We start from the raw sequence: 23,426 nt of genomic DNA, 5'->3' as shown, positions 1-23,426 counted from the left end.
TTAAAGTCCTTCCGCGGGGTGGGACACTTTCTTCCTGCAGACTGCCGCTTTGTAGACTGCTGTTGCCACGGCGGACGTACATCTCTTGAAGAGAGCCACAGCACTGCCCGGTTCCCAGTCGGGATAATTGCTGCAACGAACAACTCTCTTGCAATGAACCTGTGGCCAACACGGACTTGTAATCACTCCAATGGTTGCCTTCATGCTCGCCTTCACGCTCGCCTCGGTGCCCAATTGGTTCGTGGTCCCCTTCTCCTTGTTCCCGTCCTCCTTGGCCCCCTCCTCCTTGCCCCCCTCCTCCTTGCCCCCCTCCTCCTCCTCCTTGCCCCTCCAATTCTTCACCCCCCAATCCTCGACCCGCTGCCCCGCCCAACCTCGGCGAGCCCGATTCCCGAGCATAAGAAGGCCAGTCGTGGTCCAGATTACTCCCTGATGCGGGTCCGCCAACGTGGTCCTGCGCCGTGTAAACTGGTATCACGACAGAGTCTGTATAGACCCTTGCCTCCTCCGCAGTTGGGCCGACAAACCTGCCTTCCACGCAGCACCTCTGCATTGTCCCTGGCAGGCCGACATCGTTCGTTTGCGACGAAGAATAACCCGATGCTCCTACGGACATAGTAAAATTGATTTCTGGAACGCCTCCGTCTTGCCTCCTCTGAATACGTTCCCTCTCGGAATCTTCCTTTTCGGAATCTTCCTTTCCGGAACGTTCCCTCTCGGAACCCTCCCTCTCGGAATCTTCCTTTTCGGAACGTTCCCTCTCGGAACCCTCCCTCTCGGAATCTTCCTTTTCGGAACCCTCCCTCTCGGAATGCTCCCTCTCGGAATGCTCCGTCTCGGGATGCTCCGTCTCGGGATGCATCTTCTCGGGACGCTCCGTCTCGGAATATTCCTTCTCGGAATGCCCGGTGTCGGAATGTTCCTCTCGGATGTTTTCGCGAGTATTAAAGGTGGTTGCGTCGCCGGAAGACTCCTGGTGGGAGACTTCCGCGGGGATGGGTGCATACCAACGGGGTCTGGGGGTAGTTTCGGTGTTCGCCAGTGCCCCATCGCAGGTGCTGCCTTGGCCCTTGAGACAGCCGTCGGGTTTGCGCCAGCCGTGAGCGAAGGTTGGGAGTATCTCCTGAGGACATAAAGTGCCGCTGTACATGTATCTAGGTGCTGTTTCCCTTTGTATTCCGAGGTCCTCTGTACGATCGTAGCCTGTTCGAGAAGGCCTGCAGGTGCAGAGCCTGCCTGGGTGTCGTAAAGTGTAGGGATCGACGTCGTCGATATGTTTGAAGCGAATTCGGTCGAGCGGCAGCTGCTTCTTGTCGCCGATACGTTGTCCGCTGAAGTAGAGAAACGTGTCCCACACGCGTGTGCGCGGGAATCGTTTCGCGAGCAGCCACATTGGGCTTTCACTAAAGACCAAGAGCCCGAATGCCACGAAGGGCAACATAGGCAAGTGCACGTAACGCTGGAAGGCGCGCCAGTCTCCCCCGACTGTCTTTGCCTCCAGTGACCACTCGAAGCCGGTCGCAGCCATGTAGCAAAGCGCGCATAGGACCTGACAGGAAAAAAAGACCATAGCTCGGTACTGTACTCCCAAACACTCGATGGCCCATATAGGCCCGTACATGCCGCAGTGCACGCCCGATAACACGACCAAACCACGAAAGAGGATGTATAGCACCATATTCGTCGTCACTGAATCCGTATACGTATAACTACCGAGCACACTAAAAATGATGGAACTCAGAAACGATGCCAAGACCAAGTAGTAACGACCGTAGTAGTCAACCATCATGCCACCAATTACCGAAGTCACACGCGCAATGGACTCAACTGCAATCACCGTATTCCACACGTAAGTCGAGTTACCCAACGACGGGAACTCTGCCACCAACGCCTGTTGCGAGATGACCGGCACCGAAAACTCCACAATGAATAAGCTATAAACATAACATCACGCCAGATACCATCAGACACCATTCCCCACTACCACAACACCATTGTTTGACCACACACCATTGTTTGACCACACACCATTGTTTGACCACACACCATTGTTGTGGACTAGTTATTCTGGTGAGAGACAGTATCCGTGGCTCAATAGGGAAGGTGATGAGACGTACCTATAGCACGCAGAGACGTATAGCATGATGCAGAGGTGTTTGTAGCCCCATGGTGTTTCCTTTAGAATTGTGCCTGAGTGGACGTAATAGTATGGGGGCTGTTTGAGCATTGGTCCCGGGGTAAATATATTTCTATGGCATCGGGTAGCAAGCGGAGCTCGGGTGGTAAAAAGGGTGTGGGTGCCAAGAAGAAGCCACAGAAGAAGTCGGCTGGTCGGAGGCGGGAGGAGCGGAAGATGCGCAAGCGGAGGCTGAACGAGGAGGAGGTGGCACAGGAAGCGGGGGAGACGCTGGCGAAGGGTAGCAACATAATGACTGCGCACACCTTGCACGACCCACCCACGGGAGCGTTACTGTGTGGTGTGGTTCGAGACCAGGGAAAGAAGGGCTGGGAGGTCGACTTGGTTGGCAGTGGCCGTGGTTTCCTGCCTTCCGACAACGCTGTGGCCGATGAGCCGGCTCTGGTCAATGGGACAGAGTTTGTGCCGGAGTTTAAACGAGGCGACATGATTGTGTGCATGGTCTTAGAGACCCGGGGTAAGAAGGCAATTTTGACGATGTCCCCTTCCCATATTCACTCAGGTCTCAACTGGCTGGTGCCGCCTATGAAAAACCAATTGCTTATCGTCGCCGTCACTTCCGTTGAAGACCACGGTTACAACTGTAGTCTGGGTACTGCCACTACAAAACATGAGATGAAGGTTTTCATCAAGAAGAAACCTAGCATGCCTTCTTACCATATCGGACAGATAGTTCCTGTCACTGTCGACTCGGTCAAGAATGAGACCAAGCTCATAGTCTGCCTACCCCAGACTATGGACCGCTACATGGCCTATTCCAATAATGCCGATATAACCAGACTTATTCCTGGACAACTGGTCGAGTGCCGTATTGCCGGTCTCAAAGAGAACGAGCAAACCTTCGCGGACCCGAACAAACAGGCGGACGTGGAGGACGACAACATCCCCAAGAAAAAGAAGCAACGCCTCTTGCCGACGAACCGGAAATGTCACCCCATCGAAAAGTGTGTACCGGGCCAGCTCGTGGGAGCTAGCGTCAGCTTTTGCAACACGATCTCGGGACAAGTCACCAGAAACCACCTGCATCACCCTATACTGCTGGGCAAGCCATCTCGAGCACTCTTCCCCTTTATCCAAACTGACCGAGACGCCGACCAACCTGGCGCGATGAAGCCTGCTCCATATCAGTTACCAGAGTTCTCCGAGTACCGATCGGCCCCTTGTCTTGGACGAATAATCGCAATTTATCCAAACGACAAAGCCGTGTTCGTTTCTTTCCTGCCTACCTGGATTGGGTGGAGCCTTCCTGAGAGCATGATGCACGCCTTCCACAACGAGTATAGAGCCGGAAAACTTGTCAACGATGCACGTGTGGCAAGCGCTGATAAATTAGGATGCTATCTTATCCATGCTCCGGACCAGGATGCAGAGCAGCAAAATCCGAGCCAAGATGCTGCCATCCGAGAATGGGGGCTAGACATGGCTAGGGGTGTATTGTTGCGATGTATTAAGGCTCATGTTTCTGACGAGACGCCGGAGTTTACGCTGTCTCAGCTAAAGCCTGGAAGCGGTAAGACGTGCCGAGTCTTGGCGAACAACTTGGCAGATGCCATCGTGTTCGTGACCCAGAAGCCCTCGGAACTGGACACCAGTCGTATCGCGACCGTAGACGACTTGCAGATTGGTCAGGAGGTGGAGGGCGACGTGACGCAGGTGGAAGATGAATACGTAGTGGTGAAATTGAGCGACAAGTTACGTGGACGGGTATTTAAGGAGTTTGCCATGGACTTGGCCATCAAGGCGATTCCCGGGTCCAAGTTCAAGCCGGGTCAGAAGGTTAACACACGTGTGTTCAATGTGAGTACGACGCCGCAGCAGGTGACTCTGACGGCAAAGCGGACGCATATGAAGATGTCTCCCGAGGAGATTGAGTCCCAGAGAAAGTTTGCGGAGGAGGGCCATGTAGGTGACGTGCTCAGTCTGGTGGTAGTCCGCCAGAATGAAAACGCATTGTTGCTCAAGGGTTTTGGTAGTCTCACAGCGTCGCTTCCCTTCACGGACATCGCCCGATACGAACACGAGACGGAGCTGAGCGACGTCCTGAAGGCCTCCATCATTGCCAGCAAGAGGTACCAGCCGGGGGCCGTGGTGAAAGTGCGTGTCAAGAAATTGTTAAAGAACCCGCAGGCCCGGCTGATCGTGCTGACGTCCCTGGACACCACGTCCGCCTTGCCGGCCCTGGCGCCTAAGAAAATGTTTCCGTTCCACGACTTGGTCGCCCAGAAAAGCTCACCCGAAAAAGTCGCACAAGCCGCCTACGACTACCACGCCCCCGGCCCCGTAGCGGCACAGTGTCTTGGACCGGAACACAAGACGTGCAACCTGCTCTTCTATGTGGACTCTGTGCGTATAGCCGTGCATGCCTTGCTCGCGACCACAGATATTTCCGGCAACGCTTTCCAGGCCAAGTTAGGCGAAGAAAAACTTGTGTACATCGACTCCGCCCACCCCAAACCGAGTCTCGAAAACGCGAGATACGGCCTCTTACTACAGGGCAGACTCTGCGACCAGGTCCCCGAAATGCCCGGCCAGGTCTCCGAATTGGTCGTGGGACATGTCTACCGCGGCGTAGTTTGTGCCGCTGGTCGGGCCGGCGTCTTCGTCGATTTGTCGCCCACTGTTGTAGTCTACCTGCGCAACCGCGACCTTCGCAGTCAGGACCGGTCAGGTCAGGACCGGTCGGACGAGAGCTGGGAGGAGTTTCTGGCGCGGAAACCGGTGCCTGAGGACGCAGACGTCCGCAGGTTCTTCCCGCGTGGCCAAATTGTCCAAGTAAAGGTTACCAGTGTCAGTCTGCAGGCCGGCCGGGCACGCGCGACCATGAAACTAGACGCCTACACGGGCGCCAGCCATTTCGACGCCGTCTCACTTGGCCAGCTCATCCCAGCCACGGTCACCAGAGTACACCCCGAATTAGGAGTCTTTGTCCGTTTTGAAGAATCCGACTTGAGCGCACTCTGCAGACACCAAGATGCCGTGGACGAAGGCCAGGATCTGGATCTAGAACCCGGCGACGCCGTTCTCTGTAAGGTCCTCGGCCTCGATAACAAAAGACAACGCATCCAAGTCGGACTTAAGGCGAGCCTCTTCGACGACGCCATGGACGTCGAGGAAGCCGACCAAGACGACCAAGACATTGAAGCGGAAGGCAAGGGTGATAGCGAACCCGAGGTACAAGAGAGCGAAGCCGAGGACAGCGAGCCAGAAGTTGATGATAGCGAGTTAGAAATTGATGATAGCGAGCCAGAAGTTGATGATAGCGAGCCAGAAGTTGATGATAGCGACCCAGAAGTTGATGATAGCGACCCAGAAGTGGAAACAGACCCCGAGTCCGAAGCCGAGGCTGGCGCGATGGGTGCAGAGTCGGAGGCGGAAGGGGAGGACGAGCTAGCACCGGCAGTTCAGCAAGGAAAGGGAAGACAGAATCAAGGACAAACCGAGGGGTCCGAGCAAGACGGAGCGGCGGACTCTACATCGGAGTCCGAACCGGAGCTCGAGTCCGATCCGGAGCCCGAGTCCGATCCGGAGCCCGAGTCCGATCCGGAGCCCGAGTCCGACTCGGAACCGGAACTTGACGAGGAGCAGCCTGAGATTCAGAGCGAGCCGGAAGTGGAGAGCGATAGCACGGAGGCGGAGGAGTCTTCGTCGGAGGAAGAAGAGATGGAGGAGGCGGCGGTGGCGGACCGCGAGCGCGCCATTGCGACCGGCCAAGTTGATTTCGAAAATGAGGGCGACCTGGAGCGTTTGGTCATGGTCGAGGGCGACAAGCCGCTCGCTTGGATCCACTATATGGCTTACTGGGCCGAGCTGGAGAACCTAGACAAGGTCGAAGAAATTGCCAACCGAGGCATCGGCTCCATTCCTCTCGAACAAAAGAAGGAACGTCTGGACATCTGGAAGGCGCTTCTCAACATCGTCATCGAACTTTCCAACGACCCCACACGCCACCGTGACGTACTTAAGAAAGCCGTCCAGTACAACGACCCGCGTGAAGTTTTCAAACACGTCATCGGTCTCTACGAAGTAAAATGCAATTGGGATGTCCTCGACTGGCTGGCCAAAATCGTCCTCAAGGGACAACGCGACTTGGACATTTGGCTGCGCTGGCTAGACTCCCTCTACCGAAGAACTTACCTGGAACACGACAAAAGCAAACAAAACGCGGTCGTCAATAAAACAAAAACGCGCCTGCCCGTCGCCAACCGAGACGTAATCGAACAAACCGAACGCAGAGTACTCTCCGTCCTCACCGCCAAAGACCAAATTCGCTTCCAGGCCCACCTTGCCAAACTAGAATTCGTCTACGGCTCACCAGAACTCGGCCGGTCCCGGTTCCTTAACCTTCTCGAACAAAAGGCCAAACGAACCGACATCTGGACCATCTTCCTCGACGCCCAAGTCAAATCGGTCAGCGGCAAACATGACGTAGTCCTCACTAGACAGCTCTTCAAAAAAGCTGTCAACAACATCAAATCCAACCCCACTAGGGCCAAAACCATTTTCGAAAAGTGGATCACTTTCGAAGTAAAACACGGCACTGCCGCATCCATCAAAGAATGCAAAGAAGCCGCTCTTACCTTCGTACAACAGCGATAGTTTTTCACACTCCTCCATTCAATTAACTGATCCATGCATTAATTGTTCACTAACTTCGCTAAATCAATTCTATCCAGCAGTCCGATCACCGGGCATGGACTCCCCTGCGTCATACTCACCCGCAGCCGACCAGAGAAGCCCAGACAAAAGTGCCTTAAATCTGAGGAATTCGAATGAGATCTGGGAGGAACGTATTTTCCCACAAGTAAGTATGTCGTCCCACAGTGACAGCATACTGCGTAACCCGCTCTCCTCCCTTCTCCAGCCAGCCCAGCCCAATGTGGGCATGGGGTCCTTGCCAGTTGACGGCAGCAAGCGGCAATCCCGTTTCCCCAACTCCACTTCCGACCGCCAGATACATTCGATTGGGCTTGCCAATCCCGACTGCCTGACCAAGCCTTAGGTTTCCATCGTCGGGGAAATCGCCCTCCAGAAAGATCTGCCAACCGCGTCCCCAGTTGATTTGGAGGTTCGTTGCATACGAGTCAAAGTCACGGGTAGCCGCGACATTGACTCCCAGCATGCCGATGGAGATGTAGTAGCGTGTGTCCAAGACATCCGTGCCCAAGGCAACATTAATGGTACGATACTGGACGTAGATCTCCGTTCCAAAATCACTGTCAGCCGGATCAATGATGTCGTTGAGGTCCCTACGGTACGACAACCCGAAGTTGCGCACCGCTACGCGTTGCCCAAACGCCCGGTCGATAGAGTCAGCCGCACTAATGACGTCCACATTGCGAGCTCGAACTTCATAAGCGGCGCCGGGAGCTCCAGTCGACACGTCCACGTTCACACCATACAGCTTCTTCGCGAAACCGACATTCACAGTCTGGGTTGCCTCGACCCACTGAGTATTCAGCAAGTCCCCGTGTACGCCCACCGAGTAGTATCCACCCCGGTTCGACGGAGACAGGCCACCATTCATGTACAATATGGGCGCCACCACTCCAGCGTCCCACGCGCGAGTAGAGCCCTGAGCACCCCAGTTGACGGCAACTGGTCCATGAATGTACTGATTATATACCTGATCCAGGGGCAACCGATTCGTGCCCCCGCCGATCTGCTCCGGCTTCCGTACCGACTCGTCGAACTCCTCCGCTCGGCGAATAGCTTCTTCAAAATTGCCGAAGGCTCCAGATGAGACGGCCTTCTCCAACACCTTTACCCTGCTCCGAACTTCCACTTCTTCCTTATCCTTAGCCGTTTCCCTCAATGTCTTCCCAAACTTCAAGTGAGTGCTGTCCGCAGACAGCATGCCGGAAAACGGCTCCCCAGTCTTCATTTTCACAGTCTTCGAATTCGATGCCTCTGCCAAACTACGACGCGGAGCCGTGTATCCTGGACATGTTGCTAACATTTCCGTCACCTTAGTTTCAGGTACTTCGGTCAGAGCACAAGTAATGCTCAAAGAGCTTCGCTCGTATTTCGATCCAAAAGGAGCCGTCGAGAATATTGTAGTTCCCGGGGTTTCAGCAGCGTGGTATTCGAAGAGCAAGCCCTGGTCCAGAGGACAGCCGTTGTCAATTATTCGTCTTTGGCCGGTGCCATTATTTGTTCGAACATCACAGGTAGCTGGCCACGGTATAATCCCATCCTCAGCATTTTTCAAGTCAAACCGGAACACCTGTTTGTTGCTTGAGAAGGACACGAGAGTACTTCCAGATTTTCCAGTCGTTGCCCGACTATTCACAAGCGCGCCTTGCAATCGACGAGGGCTGCTCTGGTGAACAGGACTCAGTGAGTCCAGCACTGAAGCGGCCGGCTGACACTTGCCGCCCTCTATCAGCGGACATGTACAAGTAACTGCCACAGCCTGACCGCCATCAATTGGCGAATAAAGATTTGTGTACACACGAGAATTGTCTGTGATGACCTCCGTGGTCCCACACTCGCCATATGGCACAGATCCCATATGAGCTGATGCCCGTCTTCGTCGTCGTCCACTGAAAAATTTGGTTGCATATCCGCCCCTGCAACCAGGACCGGCCCCTTTCCATGTTTCAGTATCACTGGGATATTCATATACATCTCCCTGTTCTAGCTGTCGATGCTTGGAAGTTTTCGGAACATACTTCAATGATTTCGATTTCGTCGGTATCGCGATTCCCATTCTGTCAGAACTGCACCATGCAAATGGCAGGAGAGTCTTAGGTGTTTCGAGTGCTGAGAACCAGTCCACTGCATCCTGGCTGGCAATGATATCCTCCGCAGCATTGGCCCCGTTTAGGGCGAAAAAACAATATCAAACCGAAATATCGCATTAGCACACACGTGTGCTCCGGATATAAATGGCGAAGCGCAATCCGAGAGTCTTCTTGGAGTTTCAATTTGGTAACAAGAAAGCCGGTATAGTGGTTATAGAGCTATTTGCGAATGTGGTACCGAAAACTGCGGCGAATTTCGAGGCATTGTGCACAGGGTCCCGAGGAGTTAGCAGCGAAACAAAATTGCCTTTGTGCTATGCTGGCTGCAAAGTCTTCAAAGTGATCCCAGGACAGTTTATCCAATGTGGAGACATAGAGTACAATAATGGTAGAGGCGGCGAGAGTATATATGGTAGAACATTCGAGGACGAAAATTTTAGCTTATGGCATGCGTACGCTGGAGTAGTCTCTATGTGTAACGACGGTCCAAATACGAATGGGTCTCAGTTCTACATCACGTTGAAGTGGTTGCCTCACATGAATCGAAGAAACGTTGTGGTTGGTCAAGTAAGGATGGGTATGGAGATCCTAAGGGCGATGGAAAAGATTCCTGTGGACGAGAGAGATATTCCGAAGATCCCGATCTTGGTGAGCGGCTGCGGTTTATATGAGGGAAGTACCAGGCGAGAGATTTCAGACCCCGCTGTCAAGCAAGGTGAGGCATTGCTTCAGTCATTAATAAACGGCGGTCCCAAGCCGCGGAATGCCTTACTAGAACTGACTAAGGCCCACATCATGCGAAAAAAAGCACTTGAGAATGAAACCATGAAGGCGATGCCGGAAGGGGCTAATGACCAGAGTGGCCATGACCAGGGTGGCATCGATAATAATGACCAGGGTGGCCGTGACCAGGACGACAATATCAAGAGCGATAATGACCAGGGAGACATGGCCGAAGGAGAACGGCATGGGGTGAGTAACGAGCTGCCGGCTGAATCAGCCCAGTCTTCTTCTCTATCCGCTGCGCTTCCAGATCGGACGGAAGCGAAGGGTGAGCCCATGGGCCCTAACCCCGAGCCCACAGTGGACGGCAAGGGATGGCAGGGAGCGAGGAACTGGAACGAGGAGAGAAGCGGGGACGAGGAGAGAATCGGGGAGGAGGAGAGAAGTGGGGAGGAGAGGAGGAGGGTGGATAGGAGCAGAGATAAAGGCGGCGATTCGGAGTTGCAGAGTCGGCTGCACAATATAGGGCAGTTGATGGAGGATGTCAAACACCTGGACAAGCGCCTGTTGCGACAAGGACACCCTGCGCGTCCGGTTTCGCGGATCGAGGCTGCTTCTATTGAGTTCCGAGACAAGTACGAGAGTGTCTCTGCGGCGGAGGCGGCTCGCGAGCACATGCGGGAGCTGGACAAGGCGGAGAGACGGCAGTACAACTTCTCCGTCTGGAGTGAGCACTCGGTTTACAGGTCGTACGAAAAAAAGCTGGCTAGACTACAGAAGAGCCGAGTCGCTACCAGCCCGGCAGCCGCCAGCAGTGCCCTCAACGAAGCAACAGGGCAGCTGGCCTATAACTCGATCGGGGTCGTGGCCCACGCAGCGACGACCGCCACCGGCAACTTGGGAGCGATCGTCAGCAAGACAAGGATCAAGAAGAAGACGCGACCGACCAAGCTGACCACGGTCGGCGACGTGAACTACATCAACCGCAGGAATCAGCTCTTCAACAAGACCCTCGAGAAAGCGTACGGCGAATACGTCCACGAAATCAGACAGAACCTAGAACGTGGTACGGCTTTGTGACTTGCCTTGTGGCTTGCTCCATTGCTCCCTCCGAAAAGGGCTTCTTGGTTGCCGACCTCATGGCAAGATGGATCGCTAACTTCACACCAAGGTCCATGCCAGCCAGGAGTATGCCACTGCCAGCCAGGAGTATGCCCCTCCCCTAGCACGCCAGGAGTATGCCCCTCCCCTAGCACACCACCCACACCGTCGGCAACGGCGTCGGTCATGTTGCTGTTGGCTGGTGTGCGGTGGCTCATGTTACCACTGGCTGGTGTGCGGTGGCTCATGTTACCACTGGCCGCCGCCGTGATGTCGTTGCGGAGTCGTTGTGGCCTGTGGTTTCAGGGCGTTTGGGTGGGTGCCTCATCAGAGTTGGGTTCGGCAAGTCCGAAGGCGGTGCGGACAGGTTGTTCATACAGCAGGTCCCAGATGACGGAATCGGTGGCGGCGAAGGCGACTAGAGAGGGCACGTCGGGGGATGCCTGTGCGTGGTAGAGGGGTCCGGCTTGCATGTCTTTGGTGGCGACTTTGGTGAAAGGAAGGGTGCGAGTATCGTAGACGCAGGCAGCGCCGTCTTCGCAGCCGCAGAGGAGGAGCCCGGGTATGAGGCAGTCGGCTACGCAGAGTACGGGCGAGTCGCTGACGGTAGTTTCCCATACCTTTCGGGCGGCCTGGTCGTCCACATGATAAGCAAAGAGCGAGCCGTCGGAAGCGCCTGCCACGAGCAAGTTGGGTTGCCCGCGGAGCCAGGTGAGGGACTCAACCACTTCGCCGACCTGAACAGCGGAACTACGACCAGAAGCCGCGTGCACGATGCGGATGGTCTCGTCTTCGGACCCGCAGGCGAAAACGTGCCCCTCCGGATGCCACTGGCCGCAGTTGATTTTGTCCTCGGCCAAAGCCGAGAGCTTCTTGAGGGGCTGTTTGGTCGCCAGGTCCCAGAGGATCGCGCTACGGTCGTGCGAAAGCGACAACAAGATATGCGGCTGCTTCGGGTTGACTTGGAGAGCGGACACCGCCTCGTCGTGGTGACAGTCCTTCGTGTCCAGCACGAAGTCTGGTTCTAACTGGTTGATGCGGTCGTTATTATAAATCTCAATCACCGGCAAAAATGTGCCCACTGCGATGTACTGCCGTCTCCGCTTGTGTCCGAAAATCGGCAGGTACTCCATACACAACGGAAAAGCCTGCATCACAATCGCATGGTGCGTATAACTCTCCGCCGCCTCCTCGTCGTACAAATACGTCTCCACCGTGCAGTCGTCGCCGCCCTCCACCGAACCCAGCACCAATGGCAAGTCCTTCTTCGCGTCGATCCGCAAGTCTACGGCGTTCTCCGCCTCCATCGCCGCCAACTCCTTCGGGTCCAAGTACGGGTCCGCCTTCGCCATCAACTCCAGGTCTTTCTTCGTAGTCGAAAACCAGTTCGACCCGTCCGCTTCCTCCCGGTCGTAGCCGTCCATCCGGAACTCCTTCTCGAACGCGTCTTGACAAGCCGCCGAGGCAGCCTGACTCTGGTCTTGGTCCTGGCTTGCGCCATCCGAAGCAATCTCCACCGAAGCCCGGTCCGCCCTCTTGCCTGCACCCGCTGTCGTCAGTTGATCCTCAGCCACGTCGACCACAGACGGTTTCTCTGCCGCTACACCGCGCGGAATCCACAGGACACACGTCTTGATACTCACAGCCTCTTCCTCCATATTTTTTATCTGCCCCCTAGCCTCGTCTTGCGCAGATCGGCCGTGGCGCCGATTGCCGCACACGTGCGCTCAACAAACAACGTCCCAAAGGCGATACCCACCCTCCTAGACCCCCCACTCCCGTGACACGCCTCTGAACATGCTGTGTAACACACCACGCCGAACCCGCCGGGCCAGCAGCCATATAAATTTGAAACAGACTCATGAAGCTGAACTGGCTCTTTGGCTCCAAGAATAAGGACCGATCTTCCTGTCCTCACTTCAGCCATGGGGTATTAATTCAAGCAGACTGCTGGTAGGTGCTTCGGGCGGGCCGCTCGCGGCTGGGTACTCGCGGCTTGGCGACATGGTATGTCTTTTTAGTAAAACATGGTATCCATGCCATCGGTGCCACAATGACGCTAAGGATCAGGAGGAGGCCAAGAATCCGACTCGGGGTGCCTTGGGTGGGCAAAGTCTCGTCGGGGACGAGGCGGAAAAAGTGTGTGCACACACTTTGATGTCGACTGAAATCACCCGCATTAAATGCGGGAGCTGCGACACAGAGCAGGCGGAAGTGGCGACAAATAAATGCAGCAACTGCAAGTTGACGTTTGGGGGCTCCCACTGGTGCGAAAAATGTAATATTTGGCAGAACAAGTCCAATTCGGTCTTCCATTGCAGCGAATGTGGTTGTTGTCGACTGGGACGGCAGCAGGACTTTAAACACTGCCCCACATGCCGCAGCTGTTGGCCTGTAGGTGTGCCTCATCAGTGTTTCGAAAACCGGCTGCAAGACGTGTGTTTCATGTGCCTTGAAAATCTAAACGACTGCATGGAGCCTGTAGTGGCGTCCAACAAATGTAGGCACGCCTTTCACCGAAAGTGCTTCCGCGAACTGATCGAATTCAGCAAGAAGAAGGGAGGAAACATTGTTCAGTGCCCTTTGTGCAACACTCAGCTCCTGTTCGTGATGTAGCAGTGCCGTTGTCCAAGGGGGTTCCGTTGTCCCACAAAAGGGGTTCCGTTGCAGTCCGTCGCTCGTGCTAAACCTCGACGCCGGATGAGCCAGTTGTGGTGGCCAGTTCAATGGTGTCTTGGTCGAGTTTGAGAGTTGACTGTGCAGAGTCATCGCTGTCGCGTCGTGCTCGCGCGAAGGCCTTTTGTTCGTTCTCCATAAGCGCGCGAGTGTGTGCATAAGCCAAGATGCCAAGTACGCTGCTGCCTAGTCCGATCCAGCTGCGGAGCGGGAGACGTTCGCGGAAGATGATGAGGCCCATGCCGACGGTGAGACACTCCTTCCCGGTCCCGGCCACAACCAAAGAGAGTGAAGAGCTGTCTTCAACAACCTGGAACTCCAAGAACAGCAGGATAGTAACCAAAACCGTGGCCAATGCCAACAAGGCAGATATGAGCATAACACGATCCGCCGAACGCAAAAAGTGGTTCATAGCAACGGCCCAAGAACTCCCGTGCTCCGGTATCGAGATCAACGACCCGTGCCCTTCGTAAAAGGAAGATAACATCGAGGGTCCATCGTACACCACCACAGCCGGAACCAAACACAGAGCTGCCAACGGTTGCGTCAAAGCGATCAACTGACCCTTGGGAGTCCGGAACCGCTGAATCTGCAAGTGGATCAAAACCCAGCGAAGCGATGCTCCAATCACCGCCATCGCCAGAATCAACACGCCAAAACCAGACCGCATATGCATACCCGGCAAGCACATGCACACACTCGTAATTATCCATGTCAAGATCAGCGCCAGTCGCAGGTTGAATCGCTCGAGCTCTGAAGTCATACATAGTCATACATACACACGTGTGTGCACACACCAGAACAGAAACCACTTACCAAACCACTTACCAAAGATAATGCTAACAATATAAGTCGCAACCACCAACGTAGACTTTACAACCGTCAACACCGAAAGCGAGACCATCGAATAAGCTTGGTTCGTCAACGTCACTTCCAATGCGGAAAAGATTGAGACTACAAGAACATTCATAGGTCGCAACCACGGCGACATAACAGGTGGAAGGAACAGCGAGGCAGAATCCTAGTGTCTTTTGACTGTTGTCTTGGTTACTTGGAAGAATGTATTTGACGAATGGTTTCAACTCAATTTCACCGAAGTTGTCCTTTCTGTTCCTTGTGCAGAAGCTGGCCTGAAGTGTCAGATACAGTCAGCCTGATCCATCGACGAGAGTTGTTCGGGAATGTGGTGGAGGTTGGGAAGGGCCAAGGGTGTTTGGGGAGGGCCAAGGGTGGTTGGGGAGGACCAAGAGAGGTTGGGGAGGACTAAGAGAGGTTGGGGAGGACCAAGAGAGGTTGGGGAGGACCAAGAGAGGTTGGGGAGGACCAAGAGAAGGACCAAGGGAAGTTTCGGGAAGGGTCAGGTTACGACTTTCAGGAGGAGGCCAACTCCAGCAAAATGAATGAAAGTTGTAAAGACAGGGAACGGGAAGTGAAGTAGATCAAGAAGGACTTTATTGGTCGCAGTAATGGTCAAGCTCGTGATGTACCACAGTAGGATACAGACGAACGTGCGAAAGTGGGCTCGAAAAGAGTGGATGAGCACCCACCAGTCTTGGCTCATCCTTTTTTTAAGCCGGGTGTTTGCTGGATGAGAGGACCCGCACAAACACTGTGTGCCTCTTGCTACCCCCTGCCTGCTACGTGCTGGCTGGATGACACAGTGACAGATGACACAGTGACAGATGACACAGTGACGGATGCCTTCCCTTTTGGTCAGATAGGTTCAAAACATCCCTGCGGAAGACCCCGGGAGGGGGGGGGAGGGGGGGGACATTACCAAAGGAGGGGGGACATTACCAAAGGAATCACGCAACCGCTCTCTTCCGTTTCTACTACTCGCCCTTGTCCATTCTTGACCCACTCACTCTTGGCACGGGTTTGCACACGGTTGGCCTTCGTCGCTAACCCAACTCAACGAGTAACCCAGCCCTCGCGATGGCATGGACACCCCCCGTGACAGCTCAGACCCCCCGTGACAGCTCAGACCCCCCCGTGACAGCTTAGACCCCCCAGACAGCTTAGCGTCCGTGGTGGGGTGTACGCCCAGACAGCTTAGCGTCCGTGGTGGGGTATACGCCCGTGGTGGGGTATACGTCTGTGGCGGGGTGTGCTTGCTAATATTGGCCGTTGATATTCCCGGAGGTAAAGGCGGTTCGATCGTTGTGAGATGTCTGAATACTGGAAGTCGGTTGCGAAGCACCACTGCGGGGTGTGCAACGTGTGGCTCTCTGGACACCCGCGGAATGTGGCGGCCCACAATGCGAGTGAAGTGCATAAAGGACGGAAGGAAAGTACTCTGAAACGGCTCGCGGAAGAGGAAAGAGAGAAGGCGGCCGCAGCTCAACATGTCCAGGACACTCTCCGGGCCATCGAAGGCGCCGCCCTCGCCTCTATGCAGGCCGCGATCCAAGACGACGTCCTTTTTCCGGACCCGAGCACCTTTGTCCCCGGTCCGGACGGTCTACAGTCCTCAGGTCTGCCGCCCCCCGCCAAACCCTGGTCGGCGACTACAAAGCCGACGCCGGCCGAGCCCGTCCGGCCGCCCCCACGAGACTATCGCGCCCCCAACCCGATGCACCAATTCGTAAGCGAGGCGCAGCGGGAGCGAGACAAAGGAGACCTTGCCGATTTTATCCGCAACCGGCTGCTTGACCGCAAGACCACGACCTCGCGCCTGCCACCCGCCGGCCCTGCCGCGGAGAAAAAAGGGGCTTATGTCACGTGTGGCAGGGCAGATGCTGCAGCAAGCGTGTCGGACGACGACGTGGACCTTAGTGGGCTGGACCCCACGTTCTACGGAGCCTTCGAAGAGTTGCCAGACCGGCTCCAAAAAAGTCGGCGCGCGCAAAACGTTGGCAACTGGGTCGAGGAACTTCACGAAACCACGGGACTCCCCGTCTACTTCAACGCGCTCCTCAACGTAAAACTCTGGGTCAAACCCGAGTTCCCTGAGCACACACTGAGACTTAGGGGCGCTGACCCGCCGGAGTCAGGAGCCGCGTCGGGTTCAGAGGCGCTGTCGGGAACACAGGGCGTCGCAGTCCAAGGCAGGTCGAAGGAACCGACGGAAGCAGAAGCGGGATCGGAGCCGGGACCGAAGTCTCTGTCTACGCTGCCCCCGTCGACCGAGCCCCCAGTAAAGCCCCCCTGGACGGAAGCTCCGTCAGAGGAGTCGGAAGAGATGACGTTGGAAGCGATAATGCGGCGTGCTCGGCAGTTGCAGACGACGCACGGCGCGGCGGCCGGTGCGCCGGGTCAGTGGCAGGTAGTAAACGAAGGGGAGCAGGTGATGTGCGGGGACGTGCGAGCGCGGTCTGTTTGCGACGACTTGGGGGCCTCCAGGGAGGCCGTAAGAGAGTCGGACAATATCGTGGACGAGTTGGTCGAGACAGACCTGGAGCGGAGGCAGTACCAGCAGTACAGGTTCGGGACGACGTGTACGGGGACGGGGACGGGAGCGGGCGTGGGACCGGGTAGTCGGTTTAAGAAACGGAAGTTGGTCAAAGGGGATGACGAGAAGACAGTCAAAGGCGATGACGAGAAGACGGTCGAAGGCGAGGACGAGAAGATGGTCGAAGACAGATCGGGTTCGGGTGCAGGCGGGTCTTGAGGGCGCAGGTGCAAAGAGGTGCACTCGACATGTGGGTCGCAACTCGACACGAAGGTTTTGACCGCGAAGGATTCCTGCTCAACCGGCCTAAGGTCTACACGGGCTTCGTGGCCGGTTCACTGGACCGGTGTTCGAAGGGCTTTCTGAGGACGGGTCTTCTGTTCCAGACTCTGGCGCTACTGGGGATGATTCTATTCCACTACGCATTTGGTGTAAGCTACGAGGCCGCGAGAGAGGGGGAAGGCCTTGCAGATGCGGAGGTCGAGATAGTCAGGGGAGATGGGTCATGCCCAGATGGTGAGGCCCGGACGGCCAGGTGGTGGAAGCATGACTGGTTGTTGGGGAGATGGTCAGAAGAGGGAGAGGTCAGAAGGGTAGCAAAGAATAATTCGGTTTGTTTAGGGGCTTGGCTACTATACGTGGGACTTGAGGCACACGACGGAGGAGATGCGGAACAATGAGACGTATCGATTGGCTTTATTGGGATTCAACATTCTGTATTTCCTGGGATCGATTTTGTTGACGGCATTCCAGGCTGGATTGGCGGATGATGCAGCGTGGTCTCGTGGATATCGAGCGGGTAGCAAGTTATTAAGTTACGCAAGTTTCTTCGATGTGGTAGCGTCGACTATGCAGTTGGCATGGGCACTAAATTTCAGCAGTTATTACACGGATGCGATGTGGACCCATTTCCGAGATGGGAATCTGGATTGGGTGTTCTGTAATGGAGCCCGAGTCATCCGAGCATTGGCTTATGTTGGTTATGGGCTGAGTTTCTTCCTGCTGGAGGTATACCATGATGAGGGTACCAATGACTGGCATGGAGGTGCCAATCTCATTTTCTATCTACTTGCTGGTATCTCCGAAATGTCGGTCATCCTCCTAGCAGACCCAGCATTCTCCACCGCCGTCAGCTTCGTGGCTCTCATGAGCGCACTTCTCTGGGCTGTCGCCTTTGAAGAAGAAGTCAACGCCTCATCCCCAGCTCTCAATGAGTCCGAACTCTGCAACGAACTCGAAAAGCAAATGGACCGTTTCGCACGCGTGAACCCACTCAACGTTTGAACCTACACGAAGGCCGAACCTTATTTACCTCCAACCTAGTACGTATAACACAAGTCTACAACGGGGCAGTTTACCCACAGCACGTTTATCGCCTCTAAGAAGGGTTGCGTGTGTAACCAACCTCTGAGATGGGTGTAGGTAACGTAAGACGGCTGTAATCAAGCGGCAGTGTAATACAGGGCGGGCACGGTGCGGCGCACCCGGAAAGTGCACCCAGATGGATCATACGAATTGGAACACGTCATTGGGTCGGAACGGCGCGGCATTGTTGGCGACCCCTTTGTTGTTATCAACAGCGATCACCTTGGGGGTAGTGGGTGCTGCAGCAAATGGTCGATTGGAGCCGAACCGTTACTTTGGAATACGGTTACCTTCGTTCATGACCTCAGTGAGTGCATGGCGGAAAGGACATGCTGCATCGTTGTGGCCATTGGCGGTAACGAGTTTGGTGTCGGTGGCGTTGTCAATGTGGGGTGTATGGTTTCAGCACGACCGCGCAACAACAATCAGCATTCTCTTTGTGGCATATTTGGTCTTGATTGCGGGAATGCTGCTCGCTATTCTGGCTGGTGAGCGTGCGGCCAAAAAAGCCAACCCGACAACACGCACGGCCCATCGTGTTTCCGTCCCGCTCACCGGGCGCGTTCAACCCATCTCGGACGCACCCATACCCCAGGCCCTTGCCCAACATCTGGAACACAAAGGCCTTACCAAACAGATTACCCACGACATCTCTCGTAACATGGCCTCCAAACCCGCCAAACAGGCGTTCGAAACCAGGCAAAAGACAGGCGGCACACAACTCGTCAACGCCACGGACTCAACAGTCGGGGTCAACCCCATGTCCCCCGGCCTCGAAGGCACTGGCACACTTATCGCCAGCCCGCCACAACCGCGGAATAATAACTTCACCATACCCATCAATACCCAACCCCTCAGTAACCAGGACTCGCTCTACAATTGAGCAACCAAACGCAAGAACGCAGCGCAGCGCCCTCAAGAACAACGCGACGCCCGCCTTTTTATGACAGTGAACTTGTTGGAAAGAAAAAGTCAAAGTTTATGCGCGAGTGTAAATCATGGACGACTCGTAGTCCGAGACTCTCTTGATAAGGTTCTTGGACTCCAACTCGCGGAGACCCTTGCGGGCCAACGAGACGGTGATCTTCAAGCGGTCGGACACGACGTAGGGAGTAATGACCTTCATGCGGGGAACTTCCGTTTCGAGCTTCTTGTAAGAAGCTTCGTCGAAGAAGACGGCGTTGCGGACCTTCTCGACCTTCCGGGCCTTGACCTTCTTTCTGGCACGAGAACCGGCAGCCGCAGCCTGGGCAATTTGGGCCTTGGTTTTCTTCTCCTTGGTCGGCATGCAGCGGTAATAAAAAAGGCGACAGAGAAGCCCCCAAAAAACTCTCGGCTCTGTCGTTGTGTCGCGGACTTTTAACTCACCAGACAGTCCCTAAAAGCCCACGAAGGTCAAGTGAGTAACCCGAAAGCCCGAGTGGAACTACACGAAAGTCATGTTTGATGTAAAAGTACTTGGTATCCCGACAGTGCAGCTCGGAGATGTATGGGACAAAGGGTGTGTGCTCCGCCGCGCGAGGTTGTCAGTTAGTTAGTTTTGTTGTGTGTCGGTAGGCATGTTGCGAACGATGTCATCGACTCGAAGGATGGTGACGGCTGCTTCGGTGGCAAAGCGGATGGCCTTGGTTTTAGTGAGGACGGGTTCTACGACGCCAGCAGCTAGATTGTCGCGTACGGTTCCTTGGGTCAGGTCTAATCCGAAATGTTTCAGTTGTTTGTCGGAATGTTCGTCCGAGATTTGGGACTTGTAATGGCACGCTTTGAGTTGTGCGAGAAGGTCGGTGGCATCTTTGGCGGCGTTGACGGCTAGGGTCTTGGGTATGACTTGAAGCGCTTGTGCAAATTCAGCGATGGCGGCTTGGGAGCGAGAGCCCATGGTGCGTGCATAGTCTTCAAGATAAACGGAGAGTGCTGTCTCGACGGCGCCGCCGCCGGCACAGACAGCGCCGGACTCGAGGGTCTTGGCCACGACGCATATGGCGTCATGAAGGCATCGGTCGAGCTCGTCAATCAAATAGTCATTCGCACCCCGGAGCACGAGACTCGCCGCCCTCCCGCCGGCGCAGTTCTGAATGAACACAAAATCCCAATCACCCACGCGCTCCTCATACACCTGCTCCGCACGACCCAACCAGGCCGGGTCAAAGCTTTCCTGGTCGTCATCCGAACTACTCATCGTCAACACAGGCTTAGCGCCGGTGGCGCGCGCGATGCGTTGCAAGTCCGCGCCTGGAACACGCCGCACTGCGAAGGCCCCGGCCTCCACAAAGTACTTGAGCGTCATGTCATCGATGCCTTCCGAGGTCAAGATCACGTTCGCACCCGCGTCCAAGATCTTCTTCACGCGATCGCGCGTTATATTTTTTTCCATCTCGCGAATTTTTTCCAACTCGTCAGCCGCGGTCACCAAAATCTGGACACCCATCTGAGCACGGTATTGCTTAAGAGGAAACTCCAACACGGCAATGCGCGCATCCTTCACGACCATTGGCATACCCTGAGCCGCTCGACCGATATGCGAGAGAGCAAAACCATCTACCACAAAAGACTCCTTCGTGCTCTTACCATGAGTCTTGAGCACACTGATCGCCTTTACCGGATAACGCGTCTTCCCAGTCATCGGATCCACAGTCGCAACCTTGGGTACCAGCTGGCACACCAGATCGGCGAAAAACGGTGCATCGCCGCCTATTAACTTGGATGAAAGCGAAGTACTCGCTATCGACTTTAGGACACCTTCACCTAGCCCAGTAGACGGAACACTCAAATTCGCGTGCACGTACCGAACCGCCTCCTTCCCAGCCGCCTTAAACGCCTGTAGGATCCACGTCGGGTGGATGCCCTGTTCTATTAAAATCTGTCCACGCCTAATCAACTCGGCCGCCAACAAAATTACACTCGTCGTCCCGTCGCCCACCTCTTGGTCCTGCAAGTCACTCAGGTCCACCAACACCTTCGCCGCCGGGTGCTGCACCTCCAACTGCTTCAAAATCGTAGCGCCGTCGTTGGTTACCAACATCTCGCCCAAGTTGTCCACTAACATCTTGTCCAACCCAGAAGGACCCAAACTCGACGCCATTATCTTACCCAGCGCCGTAACCGCCTGCACTACACTCAACACGCATCTCAGTCAACCAAAAACAAGCGTCCGGAAACATTTGTGCGCGCTCAAGCAAACGTGTGCGCAAACACGCGCGCGCTCGAAACAGTGTCGGCTTACCATTCTGCTGCCGCACGGTTTTACTGGATATTTCGCGTTCTGCCACGAAAGCAGACAAGGGAACTGCCGTGCTCATTTTTTGCAGCTAAATATATTAAATGCTACCCCTAGTAATCGAAATCCAATCTACCCCTAGTAATCCAATGAGCTTAGCCCCGGGTCTAGACAATGACACTCCATTGACGCAGCCGGAGCCGCGCCAGCACCGCACGTTATAACCACTACGTAGAACTGAAACAGTGAGTAACGTGTTTGTCACTGATCGTCAGCACGTCCCTTCCCGTCAGCACGTCCCGTCGCGTAGACTGAAATCGAAGCAAATGCTCATAACCTAATTGTTACTGCTCCATGATTTCACCGTATGTGATTCAGATGGGTGTTCAGTTTCGAAGGTGGGTCAACAGTGAGCGACGGAAGACAGACTGATCCGAACGGGTTGGGTGCTTTTTGTCAGTGTTTCATCACTGTGGGGCTTGCCGCACCCACCGCAGCCCGAACTTGGGGCTGGACGAAAATCTTTGGTCATTCACGGCAAAAAGAGTCGTGGTCGTCGAACAGATGAATCTGTGTTCCACATTTTGGGTGTGCGTGCAGAGAGGAATGGAATCCTAGTATTCCCACACTCTTGGTTTTATGTATCTGCCAAGTACTTCTTCTAGCATGCCGGCTTTCATGCAGTGTTCCGAAAGCGCTGTCCAGAAGTGGTATGTACCCTCATCAAAGGCATCTCGGAATGGGTGTTTGTTGAGGAAATCTTTCTTGATAGTTATCCAGCAAGCACTGACGTTGGGATCGTGTGCGGTGTAGTAGACGCTGAGATAGGAGCTGTAGCGCTGCCTTTTGTAGAACTCTGCCTGGTGGGCGGAAGTTCGTCTTTTCTTCACGCCAGGGCAGTGTCCGGTCACGCTCTCGGGCGCCTCGCTCTGGATGTCTTCCCAGGTCTTGAGGGGTACCAGTTCTCCGCGCCCTGTCGTGGTGGCCCTCCAATGGTCGATGTCCTCAGCCCCGGTGGCGTTGTTGACTTTACCCCATTTGTACGCATGGTACCAAACGTCGTACTCCGGGTACGCCTCGATATACCGCGCCAGCGTCTGTGTGCGCTCCGGGTGGATCATGTCGTCGTCGTCCCAAAATGACAGCCACGGCTGTGTCGCCCAACCAGCTAAGGAGAGCCTCGAGTCTGCCGCAACGGAGGCCGGCGCCTTGAAGTAAAACTTAAGACTTGGAATCGTACTCATATACTCTCCCATCGTCGGCGCTGTCCCCCGCCTTCTAAACCCAGACCCCGGTTCGAACCCCGGCTCAGAACCAGGTTCCGACCCAGGTTCCGATCGCGCCAAGGACGACGCTACGGGCGAATGCGCAATGGCGGTGTTAACCGAACTGTCTCGAACCACTCCCGAAGCGGACGCAAAGAACCGCCGCCAGTAAGATATCTGGTATTCCGATGGCTTCCGTGACGCATCGGGCAGCAGGTTTGTCAGGCACAGCCCCTGAATAGTGGTGTCCAACAACAACGTGTCCTTCTTCTGAATATGGCCCACTGACATAATTATCGTTTCTGCCGGCTTTAGCAATTGGTCAGCTATATCCTTGATCAACCGACTCACTGTGATGGGCCCCTTCTCACCCATAGTGATCAACAGCGACATAGCTGCCGTCGCCACTCGCATACTTACGGCTTGCTTGTACCTTGCGGAGCTACCTTGCGGATAACGCCTTCTTCTAACGCGGCTGCTGTCTCAACGAGCGGTCGCCTGAAACGCGACCCGAACGTGACAAAAAAATGCCCCCCCAGTGGCCCACGGTTAACAGCCGGACTAGGAGAGGGCACGCGACTGGTTTGTGGTTAGTAGCCGGACTAGGAGGGCATGTGACTGACCCACAGCTGTGAAGAGATTGGGATGATGATAGGGAGTTATTACAATTTGAAGTATCAAGCGACTGCAGACGAGAGGCTCACGGTTGTCACGGGCGAATACAAAGTGTGAACCCCCCCCCCCCCCC

The 23,426-nt window shown here is 55.2% G+C and overlaps 12 protein-coding genes across 12 annotated transcripts; 5 read left to right on the top strand and 7 right to left on the bottom strand.

The window, feature by feature from the left end:
- Positions 1-422: 422 nt before the first annotated feature.
- On the bottom strand, positions 423-2,031 carry GNI_070330 (putative transmembrane protein; the record flags this gene model as incomplete). Its single annotated transcript, XM_011131990.1, has 3 exons — positions 423-527; positions 611-1,934; positions 2,009-2,031. The coding sequence occupies 3 exons, from the start codon at positions 2,029-2,031 to the stop codon at positions 423-425; spliced, it is 1,452 nt and encodes a 483-aa protein (XP_011130292.1).
- A 220-nt stretch (positions 2,032-2,251) lies between these two features.
- On the top strand, positions 2,252-6,793 carry GNI_070320 (hypothetical protein; the record flags this gene model as incomplete). Its single annotated transcript, XM_011131989.1, has 2 exons — positions 2,252-2,654; positions 2,700-6,793. 2 exons carry the CDS (start codon positions 2,252-2,254, stop codon positions 6,791-6,793), a joined length of 4,497 nt encoding a protein of 1,498 aa, XP_011130291.1.
- Positions 6,794-6,947: 154 nt separating this feature from the next.
- Positions 6,948-8,708, bottom strand: GNI_070310 (hypothetical protein; the record flags this gene model as incomplete). The annotated part of the gene is made up of 1 exon (XM_011131988.1): positions 6,948-8,708. One exon carries the CDS (start codon positions 8,706-8,708, stop codon positions 6,948-6,950), a length of 1,761 nt encoding a protein of 586 aa, XP_011130290.1.
- A 376-nt stretch (positions 8,709-9,084) lies between these two features.
- GNI_070300 (peptidyl-prolyl cis-trans isomerase, cyclophilin-type) lies at positions 9,085-10,743 on the top strand (the record flags this gene model as incomplete). The annotated part of the gene is made up of 1 exon (XM_011131987.1): positions 9,085-10,743. The coding sequence occupies one exon, from the start codon at positions 9,085-9,087 to the stop codon at positions 10,741-10,743; it is 1,659 nt and encodes a 552-aa protein (XP_011130289.1).
- Positions 10,744-11,066: 323 nt separating this feature from the next.
- GNI_070290 (putative periodic tryptophan 1-like protein) lies at positions 11,067-12,422 on the bottom strand (the record flags this gene model as incomplete). Its single annotated transcript, XM_011131986.1, has 1 exon — positions 11,067-12,422. One exon carries the CDS (start codon positions 12,420-12,422, stop codon positions 11,067-11,069), a length of 1,356 nt encoding a protein of 451 aa, XP_011130288.1.
- A 1,025-nt stretch (positions 12,423-13,447) lies between these two features.
- Positions 13,448-14,344, bottom strand: GNI_070280 (triose-phosphate transporter family protein; the record flags this gene model as incomplete). The annotated part of the gene is made up of 2 exons (XM_011131985.1): positions 13,448-14,193; positions 14,269-14,344. 2 exons carry the CDS (start codon positions 14,342-14,344, stop codon positions 13,448-13,450), a joined length of 822 nt encoding a protein of 273 aa, XP_011130287.1.
- Positions 14,345-15,607: 1,263 nt separating this feature from the next.
- GNI_070270 (hypothetical protein) lies at positions 15,608-17,050 on the top strand (the record flags this gene model as incomplete). Its single annotated transcript, XM_011131984.1, has 1 exon — positions 15,608-17,050. The coding sequence occupies one exon, from the start codon at positions 15,608-15,610 to the stop codon at positions 17,048-17,050; it is 1,443 nt and encodes a 480-aa protein (XP_011130286.1).
- Positions 17,051-17,079: 29 nt separating this feature from the next.
- GNI_070260 (putative transmembrane protein) lies at positions 17,080-18,115 on the top strand (the record flags this gene model as incomplete). Its single annotated transcript, XM_011131983.1, has 2 exons — positions 17,080-17,262; positions 17,453-18,115. 2 exons carry the CDS (start codon positions 17,080-17,082, stop codon positions 18,113-18,115), a joined length of 846 nt encoding a protein of 281 aa, XP_011130285.1.
- A 547-nt stretch (positions 18,116-18,662) lies between these two features.
- On the top strand, positions 18,663-19,079 carry GNI_070250 (hypothetical protein; the record flags this gene model as incomplete). Its single annotated transcript, XM_011131982.1, has 1 exon — positions 18,663-19,079. One exon carries the CDS (start codon positions 18,663-18,665, stop codon positions 19,077-19,079), a length of 417 nt encoding a protein of 138 aa, XP_011130284.1.
- Positions 19,080-19,175: 96 nt separating this feature from the next.
- GNI_070240 (ribosomal protein S25) lies at positions 19,176-19,484 on the bottom strand (the record flags this gene model as incomplete). The annotated part of the gene is made up of 1 exon (XM_011131981.1): positions 19,176-19,484. One exon carries the CDS (start codon positions 19,482-19,484, stop codon positions 19,176-19,178), a length of 309 nt encoding a protein of 102 aa, XP_011130283.1.
- Positions 19,485-19,730: 246 nt separating this feature from the next.
- On the bottom strand, positions 19,731-21,495 carry GNI_070230 (T-complex 1 subunit alpha; the record flags this gene model as incomplete). The annotated part of the gene is made up of 2 exons (XM_011131980.1): positions 19,731-21,307; positions 21,420-21,495. 2 exons carry the CDS (start codon positions 21,493-21,495, stop codon positions 19,731-19,733), a joined length of 1,653 nt encoding a protein of 550 aa, XP_011130282.1.
- A 532-nt stretch (positions 21,496-22,027) lies between these two features.
- On the bottom strand, positions 22,028-23,092 carry GNI_070220 (glycosyltransferase family 2 protein; the record flags this gene model as incomplete). Its single annotated transcript, XM_011131979.1, has 1 exon — positions 22,028-23,092. The coding sequence occupies one exon, from the start codon at positions 23,090-23,092 to the stop codon at positions 22,028-22,030; it is 1,065 nt and encodes a 354-aa protein (XP_011130281.1).
- Positions 23,093-23,426: the final 334 nt, after the last annotated feature.

This window comes from Gregarina niphandrodes (genome assembly GCF_000223845.1).
Source record: "Gregarina niphandrodes unplaced genomic scaffold scaffold00012, whole genome shotgun sequence".
NCBI classification, from domain to species: Eukaryota; Apicomplexa; class Conoidasida; order Eugregarinorida; family Gregarinidae; genus Gregarina; species Gregarina niphandrodes.
The sequence above is the reverse complement of the archived record's forward strand: the minus strand, read 5'-3'. Positions and strand labels throughout refer to the sequence as shown.